This window comes from Pteropus alecto, unplaced genomic scaffold (genome assembly GCF_000325575.1).
Source record: "Pteropus alecto unplaced genomic scaffold, ASM32557v1 scaffold73, whole genome shotgun sequence".
Classification (NCBI taxonomy): domain Eukaryota; kingdom Metazoa; phylum Chordata; class Mammalia; order Chiroptera; family Pteropodidae; genus Pteropus; species Pteropus alecto.
This window is the reverse complement of record NW_006436284.1, coordinates 3,808,590-3,826,112: the sequence shown is the minus strand read 5'-3', so window position 1 is coordinate 3,826,112 and position 17,523 is coordinate 3,808,590. Positions and strand designations below refer to the sequence as shown.

The 17,523-nt window shown below is 39.9% G+C and overlaps 1 protein-coding gene across 1 annotated transcript in view; it reads right to left on the bottom strand.

Moving 5' to 3' along the window:
- The window catches only part of ITGA2 (integrin subunit alpha 2), an 84,450-nt gene extending 67,732 nt beyond the window's left edge, over positions 1-16,718 (bottom strand). The window contains exon 1 of the mRNA XM_006912450.3: positions 16,489-16,718. Coding sequence (XP_006912512.1) covers positions 16,489-16,546 — 58 coding nt within the window. The 5' untranslated portion in view covers positions 16,547-16,718. The remainder of the gene's footprint in view (positions 1-16,488) is intronic.
- Positions 16,719-17,523: the final 805 nt, after the last annotated feature.

Sequence of the window (17,523 nt, the reverse complement as noted above, 5' to 3'; positions counted from 1 at the left end):
CGAATTCTTGCTATAAAACAGCAGGTTTACCAAGCCCAGTGATCTTCTCCCTTAATGCACCCTACTGTGTATGTCGGCACCTTTTGGACCCCTTCATGTAGCCACCGTGAGACCTCATGGGGAAGCGCAAGGGGAACTGATGTAAACACGCCCATGCTCATGCCGCTTGCTGTGCTGCGAGTAATAAAGTCCATTTTCTCTGACTCCAGAATCTCATGGCATCGGCGAGCATCCATGAAACGGTAACAGGCTAATGTATTGGCTTGCAACAGGGTAAAATCAAATACCAGGCTGACAGAGTGGAGAACAAAAACTCTGCAGTCAGGAAGTTGCGTGCTAAATGACAATGAAAATGGATATTTCCTGAAAATTTGGAGAAGGACAAGGGTGGAATAGGGATTTGAATAAATCTTATTTCAATTTTAAGAAGCAGAGAGACTTCAGCTGATATCTAGGTAATAATTTGCTGTTTTATGATTTGTAGCCACTTTTTTTTTTTACAGCATACGCATACATCATTTATTTCACAATTACTCTGTGTTCATATCAAAGAAATATGTGCATCACTTCCGTAGCCAGAAATAAACCTATTAATATACTGTTAAGCCTAAGGGGGTGTTATGGATGAATTGCATCCCTCCCAAATTCATACATTGAAACTCTAACTCCTAATGTGACAGTATTTGAAGACAGGACCTTTAAGGAGGTAATTAAGGTAAAAAGGGGTCATAAAAGTGGGACCCTAATCTGATAGGACTGATGTCCATAAAATAAGAGAGAGAGCATCAATGTGTGTGTATGCACAGAAGAAAGGCCACATGAGGACTCAGCAAGAAGGCAGTGGTCTATGAGCCAGGAAGGGAGGTCTCTCCAGAAACCAACCTTGATGGCCCCTCAGATCTTGGACTTTTAGTTTCCAGAAATGTGAGAAAATAAATTTCTGTTATTAAAGCTGCCCAGTGTGTGGTATTTTCTTAAGACAGTCCCAGCAGATTAAGACAGGGGAAAATCAGATTATACCAGAGAATTTCAATTTACTATTCTGAGTTTCACAGACAATTTTGTCAATACAATCATGCACATATATAAATACAGGAGAGATATATACTAACGACAGTTCTATCATTTAGGGTTCATATTTTGTGTGGAAAAAAATTCAAGTTTTTTTGGGAGTGTGTAACAAAGTAACTTCATCAAGCCTTGGAGTACTGTGGGACGGAGTTAGATGATTTTGAGGCCTTTTCACATGTTTTGATCTTGCAGGCTATGAACATCTATGAAAATCTACTGCAATTGCTTCTTAAGTCCACTTATTATAACTTAGTCCTTCCTAACAACTCAATAGATTCTCTTTTTTTTTTTCTAAATAAGGATTTTGGAGGGTGAGTTAGACTCATGGTCTCCCAACGGCTGAGAGAACTGGAACTACTAGGAACACCAGCTCAATTCACTTTCTATTCCTTCCTAAATTCTTTCTATGTGAAAGCAGAAACTCCTCTCTTTCTCTCTCTCTCAGTGGCATTTTTGTGCATTTAGCAAGTCAGTGCCTGTTGAATAACTTGCTCAGTAACAAGATATGCCTTACATACATACCTTCAGGCAATGTGTGGAAACAACAGGCATAACTGAAGTTAGTATTTCTTCTATTATATCTCTATTCACAGATCATTTCTCTATAAACTTTGGGTTGGGGTCGTCTCTGATATCTTAGCCTGCACATACTCTTCTTCTAACTCCCTTGATACTCACCATTATGGTGTACTACCACCAAATGTTACTCAGCTGTTCTCATGTGTAAATTTTGCCCAGATAGCTACACGATCATCCCTCCCCGCCACCTATCTGACCTCGCCTCTTACCCTATCCCTTTAGCTCACTCAGCTGGACTCCTGGCTCTTCCTTAAACACACTCTGACCTCAGGCTTTTTGTAAAAATAGTTATTTTTCCCACAAAGCGTCATGTTCATTCTCACTGCTTTCTTGATTCTGCATCAAAAAACATCAATCTATCAGAGCTAACTTTCCTCACTACCTGGGGTGGCCTGGGATTCCCACTGATTCCTATCTCCTGTTATTCATGCCTTTGTGTGATCTTCTTTTCTTTAGAGCAGGACCTATGACTTTGAACCAATAGAATTGAAGATTCAAAACATAGACTCAAATGTCATAAGATGTCACCTCTGCAATGACATTACATAGTATTGTAAGTTTCCTCTTGCTAGCAGAGCTCTCTCTTATCAGCTTTGATGAAGCAAAGAGGCCCACATGGCAAGGAACAGAGGGCAGCCTGTAGCTGAGAGCCAGCAAGGAACTGAGGCCCTCAGTCCAACAGCCTGGGAGAAGATTAATTCTCTCAACAATCAAAATAAGCAGAAGTGGATCCTTCCTCAGTTAAGCATTTGTATGAGACCCCAGCCTCAAGACCTTGACTGCAGCTTTGTGAGAGACCCTAAAGCAGAGGTCCCCAGCAAGGCCATGTCCAAGTTCCTGACCCACAGAAATTGTGAGGTAATAAATGAACATTGTATTAAGTCACCACATGTGTGGTAAGTTGTTATATAGAAATAGATAACGTATAACCCCCATGTAAAATAACACTTTCCCCTTTCTCACCCCCTGCCCAGCATTCTCTGTCCCCCTAATTGGCTATATTTTTCTTAATAGAGTATCACTACCTCATATGTTTATATATACATATATATGTATGTATGTATATAAATATACATATATAGACACATAAATATATATATATATATAAAAATTTGTCTGACTCCCCCATTAGAATCTGTAGGCGGGGAGATCTAAATTTTGTAGGGATTAAAGCTTCTATAATTTGAGGGAGAGTGGCTCTTTAAAAAAAATGCTACAAAATTATAAAGTAAATTTAGATATAAAATTAAATATCCATTTAGAACAAGAAAAGCAATCCTAGCAAGTTATATATTTTTAAAAGCTAAAAAATCTGCCCTCCTCCCCCAAAATAACATACATTTTACTGATTGCCTAACACACTTCTGTTATACCTTTTTCCTACAGATTTTGGCTCTATATCTTTTGTTCATATCTTCATTATATAACTTTATAAAGTAATATTCTGTAAAAATATTCAATTTTTATTCTGGCATAATAAATTAATTTTTAATTTTTTAATTATTTATAGTTAATTTCCTGTTTTTTTTCATAACCCCTTATTTGTAATGTCATGTAAGTGTTTAGAATTCTTTGCTATTATCATACAAGAGCTACAATATTTCAAGGCTCCTCAAGTTTTCTTTTACAGGGATTATTCCAGAAACTCTGAATTGATGTTTTTTAACCAACTTGTTGTTGATGCCTTTGTTGAAACATATTATGTTAGGGTACCAAAAAAATCAATGATCTTAACTTTTGTGAAGGCCATGTGAACACATGGAAAGGGGCCTGCACAGTGAGGCTTTCTGCAGCTTAAGTGTCACTTGTTTTATGGTAAATCCGCCTTCGTCCCTAAGAGTAGGGATTTTGTTTATTTTGTTCACTGCTATATTTCCTAGTACTTGGAATAGAGACCAGCACTTCATTGTAGATCAATAATAACCAATGGAATTAACAAATAGATTGAAGATTGTTTCACCTTTCCCCCTAATAATAAGTTGTACATATAATGGGAAATTAATAAAGACAGTTTAGTTAGTATATAAATTCTCAGAATTCTGGACTTACTCAAAAGAAGATGCTTGAATGCAGACTACTGATAAGATATGTAGATAAATGGATTAAAAGATACATTAATAAGTATGTATACATATATGTACATACAAATATGCACACATTTTATTTCTATTTAGAATTTTAGAGAACACTTAACTTTGCTTTTTACCTAGCTAAGGAGAACTCCCAAAAAAGATTGGCTATATTTTGGGGTGATGGAGTGGCAGAAGTATGCCAGTGCTAGAAGTATAAGCTTTTTTTTTTTTTAAACTGAAAAATCCACATACTGGGCAAGACCAATAGTATATTATAGTGCCTAAGAACAGATCTGTGACCTCGGGCAAGTTCCTCATCCTATTATCTGTGAAATAGGTACTATATATGTGCCTTCTTCATTGTGATCAGATGATGCATATAAAACGCTCAATTCAATGCCTAGCAATTGATGAGAAATTAATACTTTTTTTTTTTTACTATTAATATCATTGTGTGTTACTGAAGACAGCATATTTTTTGAGAATTTTTAAAAGGCATGCCAACTTTACCTCTAACATGAAAAACATATCCTGAATAAATTTCCACTTAAGTTTCTGAGAACTGCTATATAATGGATAGGAGGGTGACATATTGCTGCATTTTGCTGAGGCATACTCAATACACACCACAAAAGCCAAGAAAACATTATCAGCCCTTGGACCCTCCAGGAAGCCACACAAGCAGGAAGTGGAGGTTACTCAGACCCTGACTTTGAAACTAAGAAAATAGACTTCAAACTCTAAAGTGTAGCTAATCATTACCCAGAATATGTATGACTACGGAAAAATAGTCATAGGTTGCATTGGATTGTTTGAACACATACATAGCGACAGGAAGTCATTTTCAATAGCATTGTCTTCGTGCTGTAAGTACAGTAATGCAGAAATAATGTAGAAAGTCCTCCCCGCTGTTCTCAAAAAAAAGGCAGCTAAACTTAGAAATTGTAGGCCTTTTGGAAATGACCGCACATGTGTACAGACTTAAGCTCTATAATATCTGGCTTATGGCTATAATGCTTAAAAAAAAAAAAAAAGTGCAAAAACCAAAAACACAGAGTGACCCTTACAACTGCTTTTGGGATATAGTGGTACAACATTCCCCTTGCATTCATTGAGACAGAAAAATACAGTTTGGTTTTTTTTTTAAGTCTTTGTTTTGAGTGTCAAATTTTACATTCAATAAGGATCTAGGTGTTAAAATTCTCCTCCACAGGTGGTGTTAGAAGAGGAAAGTAGAGTTCCTGGAGGGGCTGCCTTAAATCTTGCAACTCTCACAGTGTCTGATACTCTACTGCCATATGATAGGCATGTAACGGTCCCTTAAAAAATGAATGAAGACAAAAATGGATGAATGTCACATTTATAGAGTTTTATAAAAAATAACCACATATGCTTTTAGTCTGTGCAAATTGCTTTTCTATTCATAATCCCATTTGATCTTCCCAATGGCCCAGTAAGGTAGGGAACTGTTTGCTTGTGACTTATTCAAAGTCACCCAGAAAAATGGCATTTAACTTATTCTTCAGAGATGGAGTTCTTTCCATAATTCCATGAACATTAAATATGCTTAATATATGTTTATTTAGTGTAGTGGTTCTCAAGGGGGGACAATTTTGTCCCTCAGGGGGCATTTGGTAATGTCTGGACACAATTTTGTTTGTCACACTGTGAGTGTGTGGGGGTGGCTACTGGCATCTAGTGGGTGGAGGCCAGTGATGCCTCTCAACATCCTATAATGCACAGGACAGCCACTCCAGCACCTCTCCACCTTCTGTCTCCAGAAATAATGATTTGGCCCCAAATATCAATAATGCCAATCTAGCAACACTGATCTAAGTAATGAACAGCCTTGTAAGCACCATCGAGTTGATTAAGTTACTGAGGTGGTTTAACAACATGTCTGGGAATTACTTGACCATTTTCCCATCAAGAGGCAGAATAAGTCTTCTCTCCCACAGAATCTAGAACTTTGTAATTATTTTGATGGATAAATAAAGTTGCATGATTTCTGAGTCTAGGTTAGACAAAGGCCATGGAGGAGAGACCACCTTAGGAACCACATGAAAAGATAGAGGCCCCTACCCTCTGACAGTAACCAGAACTGCACAGCCAAGCTATTCTTAAAGTCTTATGTAGGAAACCATTGATAGATAACAAATAATAGTTTTCATTTTAAGCCAAGTTTTAGGGTGATTGGTTACATGGCAATAGCTAACCAGAACAATCTCCAAATTCAGTAACTCAAAGTCAAATCCTCTGACAAAGAGAATGTCTTCTCTCTCCCCCTAAAAGGTTCTAACCCATGGAAATATGGAAATTTTAACTAGAAGATTGCTACTCCTCAAGTGAAAATGGACTATAATCAGCCTTAGGGAAACAGGTGACAAAGGGAAGTTTGTCAACAAAATTTTTAGAAGAAATTCTGAAGGGCATCTTGCAATGATGAAAAGCATACTGCACGTTAGAGTCCTGGACTTTTGTCATTTTATAAAAGATGGTTATTATAAAAATGAGGTATTTATGAGATGATCTCGAGGTTTTTTCCTAGGCCCAAATTTTAATACATCCTAATCTACACATTTTTAAAGATAGGGATTTAAAAATTGTGACATAAAAAATATACCCTGATGAATAGAAAGAATGAGAAGTAAAATAAATATTAAGCACCACTTTACATTTGTCAAACTATAAAAAATTTAAAAAGCCACAAAAAGTAAACTAAAATCTAATGTTGGTAAAATTAGTAAATTCACACATTACTGAGGACTATACTGTTGAATATACAACAAGAGCTAAAAAATACACATAATCTTTGACCAAGTAATGTGTCTTGTGGAAATTGTCCAAAAGGAAAAAAAAAAGAAAAAGTTTCTTGTACGATGATATTTATAGCCAGCTTATTTACAGAAGAGAGAAAAAAACACAGGAAACAACCTAAATACCCAACAATGGGATAATAGTTAACCATGACATGGCAGGATGCGTTAATGTAAAGTTATAAATATGAAGCCATATGGAAAAGTATATACAAAAGATTTCAAGTGAAAACAAATAAACAACTTACTTTTATATAAATGGCAAGTATATCTATGAAAAAATTACATTTACATTTATAAATATCAAAAGAAATATAAATATTTTTTCTAAGATGAATATTTAGTATGTGTCATTTTCTATTCAAATATTCAAATATTCTTCTTTATAAAGAATAGCTTCTATAAACTGAAATTATTAATCAAGTTTAGTATTTAAATGAACATATTTACCTCACAGTTACCAGAATTCTAGTTTTATTTTTATTTTAACTTTTTTTTTTTACCAATCATTTTCTGAGCACTTACTCTATGCTAGGTCATGAGACTATGAGGATAATTAAGATGGAAGGTGATCTCAGAGAATTTCATCGAGAGTCGAGTTAAAGATAAACTGTGAGAACAGAAAAGGATTCAGAATATGAAAAGAGGAAAAAAGATGTCTGCACTGTCCTAATACTTCTGTTCATCTTGTTACTTGTCAAAACAGCTATTCGAGTTAGACATTTCAAGACAAAAGAGAACCATTTCAAAAGCAAACAAACTTTGTCAGAGAAGTGAAAAAATTATCAAGTAAAGGAATATTTTAGCAAATTCAGATAAGCCTGCAAATATAGGAGTTTCTGCATATACTAATTGGAAAGAAGTAGGAAGTTCTCAGCTATGCATTCATTCAGAAAATGTGCTTTTAATCTGTGTTATAGTAGCTGTCATACATGTCTTATGCATTCATCATTCACTCAACAAAATTCAACTTGGCACAGCGAAGAAGACATGAGCACTGTCTTTTTAGAGTTTGCAATCTGTAGGAGTTACAGCCAAGTAAACAGATGATTGAAATAGGTGACAACTGTTATGAAAGGGTCATGTGAGGAGGACACCCAGACTGGATTAGGGGTTTGGAAGGCTTGAGCCTCAAAGAAATTGAGATCTAAATGATGTGCAGAATTGGGGTTGGGGACTAAATTACATTTCAGAGAGAACGTGGACAAAGGTAAGAGACCATGGGACTGTACTCTTAAAAAGGTCTAATCATATCTCACTTGAGCCATAAGAAAAAATTATAAAATGATCCTGATATATGAAGTCTGATTATTTGGGGCAAAAATTAAATACTGTAATAAAAAAGGGATTTCTTAATTACCGTGTGCTGTGGTCTGAATGTTTGTATCCCTGTCCACCCCCACAAACTCAAATGTTGAAATCCTAACCCCCAAAGATGACGGGGATTGGGAGGTGCTTAGCCTTCGCACTCATGATGGGATTAGCGTCTTATAAAAGAGGCTCCAGAGAGACCCCCTAGCCCCTTCTGCTATATGGGGACTTAGCAAAAAGATGCCACTGGCTATGAACCAGGAAGAGAGCTCTCACCAGAAGGTGACCACACTGGCGCCTAGATCTCGGACTTCGCAGCCTCTAGAATTGTGAGAGATAAATTTCACTTGTCACCCAGTCTGTGGTAATTTGTTAGAGCAACTAGAACGGACTAAAACACTATGACATTTACATAAATTATTTATTTAATCATATTTCTATCTTGCGTTAAGACTTTTTAAATTACATTTATTACATTTTTACATTGAAAGGAAAATAAAGGTCTCATAAAAGTATCGCAATGTCCAAGGCTAAATTTTTCTTTTTTCTTTTTTTCCCTAGGGAACGTTAATAAGTACACAGAAAACTAAGGCAATTATTCTGAAATATTTATTTTATGCACTAGCATTCAGAATATGGTTTTGAAAAGGTTATATAGTCCAGAAGGTTTAGTGTTCATACTCTTACAAGTATCTAAGTAGCTATTTGGTTAAAGGACCTGGGGTAACTGGTAAACGATTTGGAATAGAGTTATCTGACCGAACGGACCAGAAGCCAGCTTGTATTCAGTCTGCATTTCTACATGGTATCCATGGAAATGAGATCAGGCCTGCATAAAGACAGACAAAGGCCACCTCCAAATGAATGACAACTGCCAATGTTCATGGCATCCACGGCGCAATAGCTACGCTCGCGCTTTTCAAAAACACAATGAAATAATCTCTTACACTGACAATACAGTGTCTATCACTCTTTTACTTCCACTGCTCTGTTTAAACATTAACCTCATTTTTATACAGAAAGCCTTTCAGTGATCAGGAGTTGTGTACAGCTTCTGCAGTAAAAACTGTCTCTAGTCATTTTAAGAAAGAATTGCAGTTATCTTTTCAGAGCGTAGAGTAATAATGTAGGAATCTTCACTGACAAAACTGCACAGTTTTTACAAACTGTTTGGGGAACAGAACAGACAACTCTCTCAAAAGAAGGAAAATATATTTGAAAATTATTAACGGTCTCAATATTCTATAGACCTGAAAATATTAGCAAAATATGCAGTTTGAGTTTATACTGGTTAGCATATGTAATTTATGTGTACATGAGTTAGCAGACATAGATGGGATAAAACACAAATATAAGCACTTTTGACTAATTATAACTTTAACAAAATTAAGAATAGACATTAATTTCTTTTATAATTTATATAACTAAATGAAAACGTTTTAAAAAGCTTTGAAAACCATTGAGTTACACAGAATAAAAGACATTAATATTTTACTAGCAGAATCTTTCAAAACCAACACTAATTCCCTGTGCTGCATGGGACTATGATTTCTCAAAATATCATTTTGAGGATCCTTATTATACTGGATAGAAATAAAGAGTTAAAAGCTTAGCTGGAGAAACATAAATAGCTCTAGAAGAACTATTTTAGGATTTTTAGATTTTTTAGGAAATCTAACTAAAGCCCTGATATTAACTCTACTACCTGAATTAGACTATTTTTATATATTACACACCCTAAAAACAGCACTAAGCTTATTAACAACAACTACTTTCGTGTGGTAGGTGTGTTCCGAAGCAAACTTGTGTACGACCGCCCCCTCGTCAATCAAGCAGCCGCACTGGAGGGTGGGAGGTACCCGTTCCCACAGGCCCCCCGTCTTTCCCTCCTTGCTTGCTGTGATCAGCTTCACCCCTTTCTCCTCAGTGAATATCCTCTCCACTTCATATCCCAGAGCCTACGTCGCCTTCCTTCATGTGATCACCTGTGCCTTCTCCTCTGTGGGCAGAGCTGCTGCTGTTGCGGCCGTCCACGTTTCCCCCTGCCCTTTGTCTGTGATAGCGCCCTTTCCACAGACACCAGCGCTCCCCTTCTTCCCTCGGTTAGTTTCTCTCGTGTTATGGACCCTGCCACATACAGATGCCTCAGTGGAATTTTTCACAAATTATAAATGTATCATGCAGTACCATAAGCAATAGAAGTGAAAAAAAAAAAACAACAAAAACCCTCATTATAATAATCTTTATGCAAGTCTTTCCCATGTTTGTTTAAGGCAGTTGCTCCCATATTGTCCCTCTGGCCACTCCTCTTTTTTACTGCCAAACATGATGACACTACGTCCATTTCCTGACCTGACTGACATTTACTCCTCAGCCCACTTCGTTCTGGTTCCTATGTTTTTCACTCCATGGATACTGCCCTTCACAAGGCTGTCAGACTTGCTTAACTTTTGTGAAGAAGTTGAACCAAGTGACCAACTCCTCCTTCTCAAAATACTCTTGTGGTGCCCACTTCCCACAGTCTTCTTTCTACTACTCTAGATGCTCCTTCTCTCTCCCTGGGCATCTCCTCATTTTCACCCAGCCCTTAGAGGTACTTCTTTGAGTACTGGCCAAAGGCATCTTCTAATCTCTCTCTGCCTGACTCATCAATACCATGTCTTCAGGTATTCCCTAGATGCTTGTGACTCCTAAATCTCTATCGCCCTCTTGCTCTCTCTCCTGTTGCTAACACCACTATATATAACTATCTGCTAACTAAATCTATATACCCGAATGTCTCAAATTCAATCTGTCATGCTGAACTAATCATCTTTTGCGTTTAACTTGCCTTCCTTCAGCATTCCCTGTTTCAGTGAAAGGCACCCCAGTGGGCTGTCTGCATCAGAAACCTAGGCTTTAGTCATATCTTCTTCCTCTCTCATTGCCACCGTAACAAATCAATCACCAAATCTTGTCCGTTCTTCCTTAATATCTTTCAAGTCTGGCCCCTGCTATCTTTCCCTTCTGCCACTATCTGAGTGTTTACTACCATCATCTCTCAATTGTCACACTAAAGTAAAACTAAAACTAGAGCCAGTCTGACCTTGTCACTTGTCTGCTTAACGCCCTCCCAAACCTTCCCATTGTCCTCAAGATGGAATCCAGGCTCCTTACCATGGTTTACAAGGCCCTTCATCACTGGGTGTCTGCTAACCTCTCAACCTTCTCTCTCTGTGAATACCCTGAAAAATGTGTTCTGAGCATAATGACCTTCTCCTTTTCTCTTCAGGCATCTAAAATGTCTGACCCAGGAACTAGGAGACTTAGGTCCTATTCCTGGTTGTGTTACTCTCTATATATCTTATACCTGCATATTATCATGTTATCACCCACAGCTATTTAAAAGGGAGAGAACTGGAGTCTGTGATCTCCAGTTCTACAATTCAGTAGATCTGAATTGCAACGATTCTTTCCTGCCCCCCTGAAGATTTCTCTGGAGGCCTGACACTTAAATATGTCACTGTGACTTTTCTCCATCTTCTGAACTCAACATTTAGTTCTGTGTTATTCGTTTAGCAATTGCTTATATGAGATCATATGACAACTATTATGTTACAGGAACTTATGTTACATTTCTATGATATAAACATAGCCAATACAACAACATAACAAAAACTACATAATTGAAATTTAAATTATATGGAAGTTTTTTATGACATCAAGAGGTACAATGGCTCTAAATTTCAATAAATCAGAAACACAGAGACATTATGAAGGTCCTGCTTTCTCCCTGTCTTTCCACTAGGCCAGTATGTTGGCTTTATCCTCAAGCTAGCTGACATCATGGTTGCAAGATGATTACAGCTGTTCCAAGCTTCACATGTAGATCTGACAATATGTTTCTTAACCAGTGTCTCTCTTAGGGGTGAACAGTTCTTTCTCCAAAATCCCTGAGCAGATCTCCTCCCACATCTCATTGGCTAAAGTTGCATTACATGCCCCTGTCTATATGGGACACTAGCGAGAGGTATGGGACCAAGAGGACTAGCTCAGTCCTATAACCCCTCAAAGTCCCCTGGATCTCCAAGTACTACAGAGGATGCGGGTAACCTGGTAAGTAGATTTTTGTCAGAAAGGAGGATGAGAAGGTCTAAATCTGGTTAGGCAGCCTCCAGGGGCTGAGACCGTGTCCATCCCTCATGTTTGGACATGATTTTCAAATAAGATTGCAACCTCTGTGGACCATGTTTCAAGTTTCCTATGGTTCCACATTGGGCCTACCACTTGCCTCACTCTAGCCAGATCAACAAAGCACCTGTGGATCATCTGAAGGGGCATCACTTTCATACAGAGCATCTAGATGTCTCAGGATTTGTGGTATAACGATTCTTCTTTTTAGAGAGCCATAGTTTTATGTGTTCACTTCCGTGTAATTCATTAGTCACCATAACAACTGAAAGGAAAAAGAAACCAACCAACCAACCACAAAATCCTCTACATCTTTGACTTAATGATCAGAGTGACAGCCATCCACGATTCTTTCTCTCTTATGCAGTGCTGACTCTTTCAGTAATATCTCAAGTTAAGCAGGGCGGATAGTCCAGACTAAAGCTTGTGACTTCAGTGGTAACATTTACGTGATGTCAGGATGATACTTTTGGTCTCAAATATTTTCCCCATTCTTCTTGAAATTCTTTATCTTTTGCTACACTGACTAAATGTGTTTCTTTTGCTGAATGTCTAAAATTCCATCATTAGAAGCTCATCTCTTTACATTAAGAGACCTCTCCCTTTTAATATGCCCAAGGCTATTTGCACATTAAGACAGGAGCAGTCATCACCCACTTTAGATGGAATTCATTCAAACTGACGCATTCACTGACTCTTGATGTTGAAATCTACCTGTCTTGGTGGTCATCTCACAATAAGGTGGTATAGGCAACACCAGAATTTTAATTTGTTAGGAAAAAGGAGATGCAGTGCTAATATTTAAGTGGTTACTTCCAAACCTGGCTGTACATCAGAAACATATGAATAATTGTTTTTAAATACTAAATCCTGAGCTCCAATCTGTGAATTTAAATCAAACAGTGGCTGGAGAACCAGTTATTTAAAAGATCAAAGCTTAATTAGGGTTGGGCACTGGTAGTTGGAGAGCCATGGGAGGAGGGGAGTTACTTTATCAGAGGGTGGTCAAAGGCTGTTGAGGAGCTGAAGATAAGGAGAGAGAGGGGAAATGACAGATTCCCTCCTTTGAAATTGTACATGAGGTTGTCTCTTGTAACACGGGACAATGATGAGTTGCAAAGAGATGAGAGAAAACCTATCAAGGAGGTGAAGGCTAAGAGAATAGTTTGGAAAATATCCTAACACTAAATGTGGTATGATCAGGTGCAGTCAGAATGCAGAAGGGTATATATAGGTGTATATATATATGGCTTTGGTGGGGGGAGGTGTATTATGTGTGCATAAGTGGTGTGAGTACCATGTGTAAGAGTGTACAGGAGGGAGGGGTGTAGTAGAGAAAGGACTGTACATTTAAGCTGCAGCCAGATGGCAAAGGACTTTTTCTGACATGCCAAGAAATTTGGACTTTACCCTACGTGAGATAGGGAGCCACCAAACGTTTGAAGCAAGGAGCGACTAGATACAGATAAATGTTTAGAAAGATAATATTTGTGACAATGAGGAAAGTAGACTGGAGGGATAGACACAGGAAAAGGAAAACCAGTTTAAAAACTATAGTCGTGCAGACACAAAAAAACAAGGGTCCGAACTGGGTGGTAGCACAGGTTGCATGAGTTGGGGAGAATGGACAGAACTTGGAGACTGGCTGTGAGGTTGAAAACAGGGAAGATTCCTGGTTTAGTGTTTGCATGAGAATGCTGCCATTCAACAACAGAAGGCAATTTAAGAGAAAATTTTGGAGGACAGTGTTAACTTCAGTTAAGGACATGTTGAGTTTGACGTGCTTATACGTCAATAATTCCATCTAAGTGGAAATATTGGTAGCGGATAAAAATAGGGATATGGAAGTCAGTGGAGAAGTCTGGTTGGAGATGCTGACTCGAACTGTAACTAGCAGGGTGAGAACGGGTGGGATGAAAAGGAGGCTCCAGGATGGAATTCTGCAAACACCACCAAGGACTGGGCCAAACACATGGACCTGTGAAGGAGACTAAGAAAGAACAGCTGGAAAGATAAGAGAAAAACAGAGAGAACAGAAGCCAGAGTTGGAGGGTGTTTCAGGAGGAAAGAGCTGCCAAATTACATATTAAAAGGAGGACTTGCTAACTACCAGAGAAATTAGAATAGTCACAGCCTGAGGGGAAGTGAGGGAGAGGATTTGAAAATATTCATTAAAGAGGGTGTGACTCTTGGGCAGGGTACCAGAAGTAGAGAGAGAAGAAACCTAAAACCACCCTTGGCCTGGCAACATACTAGAGAATGTTTCTCTTGCCTCTGTAGACCTATTATTTTGTTTATGGATCATCTAGGCCTGTTACGGTCTTTCTTTTCCACCCTCAACCTGCTGATTACCATTTCAGTCACTGTAGGCACTTACACAAAAGAACGATTAATGAAAGGTGATAAATACGGAACTAAACTATGAGACTGCTTTTTCTTAAATACTATAAGGAGGTTTATGGAAAGTAAATTTAAATCTAACTGTTAAAATGAGATTTGAGGATTTTAAGTTTCTTCAGCAGTTGGAATGTATGCTGGAGATGTGTAAACACACACATACATATATATCTTTAACATTTTAATTTTAAGTATGTATTTATATTACACAATTGTATGTGCATATAATTTATAAACAACAATATATGCGTGTATAGTAATATGAATCCTCAAAAATCCTATACATGTAGGGTAATGCCATACAAAATTTCAGCTCTCACTGACCTAGAAATTTCAATTATTCATGGTAATCTTGGATATCCGTGGTACCAAAGAATGATGTTGCTTCCCTAGGAACCTCGATTGATATCTCAAATGGCAAAGCTTTATTATGATCATCCTGAATTAAGAGGAAATCTGTTCTTTGAGTATGCCAGTAACTGGAGCAGGAGGAAGAAATAAGTATACAAAATATTTTTACATGTGTCATTTTAGATCACCTCTGCTTGCTCACACTGAGTTGTCCTGATGTACTAATGCCAGGTTAAAATCTTTGTATCTGACTTCATGCCTTAAAGCAACACGTTTCACTAAAGTATTTCTCATTACTGTTTAAAGAACAAGCCTCAACACTTCCAAGATAAGAAAAATGATGTTATGTTTCCATAGCTTCTGTTAATAATGGGCAATTAAAGAGAGATGAAAAGCTTGGAATTAAATGTCTATTAGCACTTGGGAAGGTTGGTATTCCAGGGCCTGGTTTTCAATATGAATCCAACTTTGCCTGAAAGCCCTAGGTTAGGGTTGATGGCCCCTCAAAATACTCTTGGGGGGCCTAGGAGAAAAGCACAAGACACAAGGTTAGACAGAAAATCCAGGGATGCCTACTCTTGATGGCGGCCAAATGGTGGGGCTATTTCTCTGTTCTCTCTGACCTGGAAAAATGCTACAGGGTCATCTGGACTAGGTTTCTTCCACCGTAAAGAATAGTGACTGGTACTAAGTGCCTCAAAACACAGTTTAGGAAATATTTATCTTCTTTGTAAAAACATTTGAAAATCAGAGACCATGTTTTTGTTTTGATGGCTGTGCAAACCACAAAATACAAATGACCCCCCCCTTCCCTGCAAATAAAGTATAATTCTTAAAGTTAGTACACATTAGGCTCGCTCTGGAGAACGTCTGGAGAAGGTACTCCAGATGCATAATGGTCATGCAGCCGCCCTGCACCCCCAGCCTCACTTTTCAACTTAGTGCGAAAGAAGTCAGGCAATCCGCGGGCCGCATGCTCACCGTACTGCAGCTGGTGATGCAGCTCGGTTACTTCTCTTGCTGTGGCTGCCAAGATCCAGAAAGTGGAAAGAACTTTTCCTGGCCAGAGTTTACATTCGTTGAACAGACGACGTTACAATAAGAGGAAGGCAGAAGGGAAGGAAGAATTCCCCCCTCTGCCAAGTATTTAAGAGGCGCTTGGTTTTTCTACGCACCCTATGGCAAGAAATATCAGTGCTGCGTCCTGAAGAAATAGAGACCTTATTCACATCCGTGGGTTGAAAAGTCAGCATCTGGGGCTCCCAGGCTCCGGTAAAGCCACCGGGCATCATGCTAGGAAGTGCAGGCTGCCGCCCAGAACTGGATTTCCAGGACCCGTAGAACCCCTTGGTTCGGGCCTGGCACGCACCTGTCCAAGCCAGGCTGCAGAACTCTCGACCTCCGGGAGTCCTAATCTCCACTCTTTCTATACATGCGTGTGCGTGCGTGTGTGCATAAAATCAAAGCTCGAACTGAGTTGACTTTGAAGGGTGCTTAACAGACAGGGTGAGACATGCCTTAATGGGGACACCAGGGGGGGGAGAGCGGGGATGGAGAGTCTCTTTGCATCGGTCTCCGAGTACCTGGGAGCCTGGGTCCACGCAGAATCAGAGCGGAGACGCGCGCTACCTGCACCCAGGTCCCGCATAACCCCTCCCTCCTGCCCTCGGAACCCGCGCAGGTCCCCCTAGGAGCCCATGCGGAGCCAACTCCTCGCTTACCTTGACTGAGCACTAACACCAGCCGCAGCGGCGCGCCCCCTCTCTGTCCTGGCCGCATCCTGAGCCTGCCCCGGGGACTGTAGCTGCTCTGGGATTGCACAGGGACCCTAGCACCAGGAGACTCTCCGGAAACTGTCTCGAAGGCTTCTCTCCCCGGCCCGGGTGAGATCCAGGAAAAGTTGCTGGGCAGCTCCCGGAGCGCCAAGGCCCGCCCCGGCCCGCCCCTCCGCCTTGGCAAACTCCACATCTGCCCCGCCCCCGCTCCCCTCCCTGAACCCCGGCCCTGCAGCCCGCGGGCTGCACCTGGGCTCCTCCACACCCCCGGAAACCGCACCCTAACTCCCCTACACGGTCTCAGCCCGGGGATCCCGGAAGCTGCGGGGATGGAGACCGCGCGCCTGGCAGACTTCCTGCCCTGGACGGGACTGGCTGGGCACATCCGACCGGCGAGAGCCGGCCTGTCACCACCCCGCCCTCTGACAGCCTAACGCCCGCCCGCTGGAAACCCCCCGGGTCCGGTTAGAACCCTGGCCCTTCTGCAGCCCTTTGCGGCTCCCGGCTCTCTGCATGGGTGAAAGGGCAGGGGGACCCGTGAGCCCTAAGCCACAGCTCTTTGGGGCTGCGCGGTGAGTGCCTTTCTCTGCCTTTTCCAAGTGGGCGGAGAAAAGGCCAAAAATAAGCGCAGAATGACCAGGTTAGAAACTAACTCATCAGGAAAGGTCTGCTCACAAGTTATGATTATCTGAGGTGATATTTAAGCCAGACCTGCAAGAGCGCCGTGTGTGTGTGTGTGTGTGTGTGTGTGTGTGTGTGTGTGTGCGCGTGTGTGTGTGTGTGCGCGTGTGTGTGTTATAAATCCTCATTTATGCCTCTCCAAGATAATAAAGAGCTGATTTGTTTACTAAGTTTAAGCGATTTACTTCAAGATGCCGAGAGAACCCATATGTGGACTGGTGACTCTCTTTGAATTACACCGTGACCATTTTTCTTCCATCATTTCAGTCTCATATCTGGAAAGAGAATATTCTATAACCA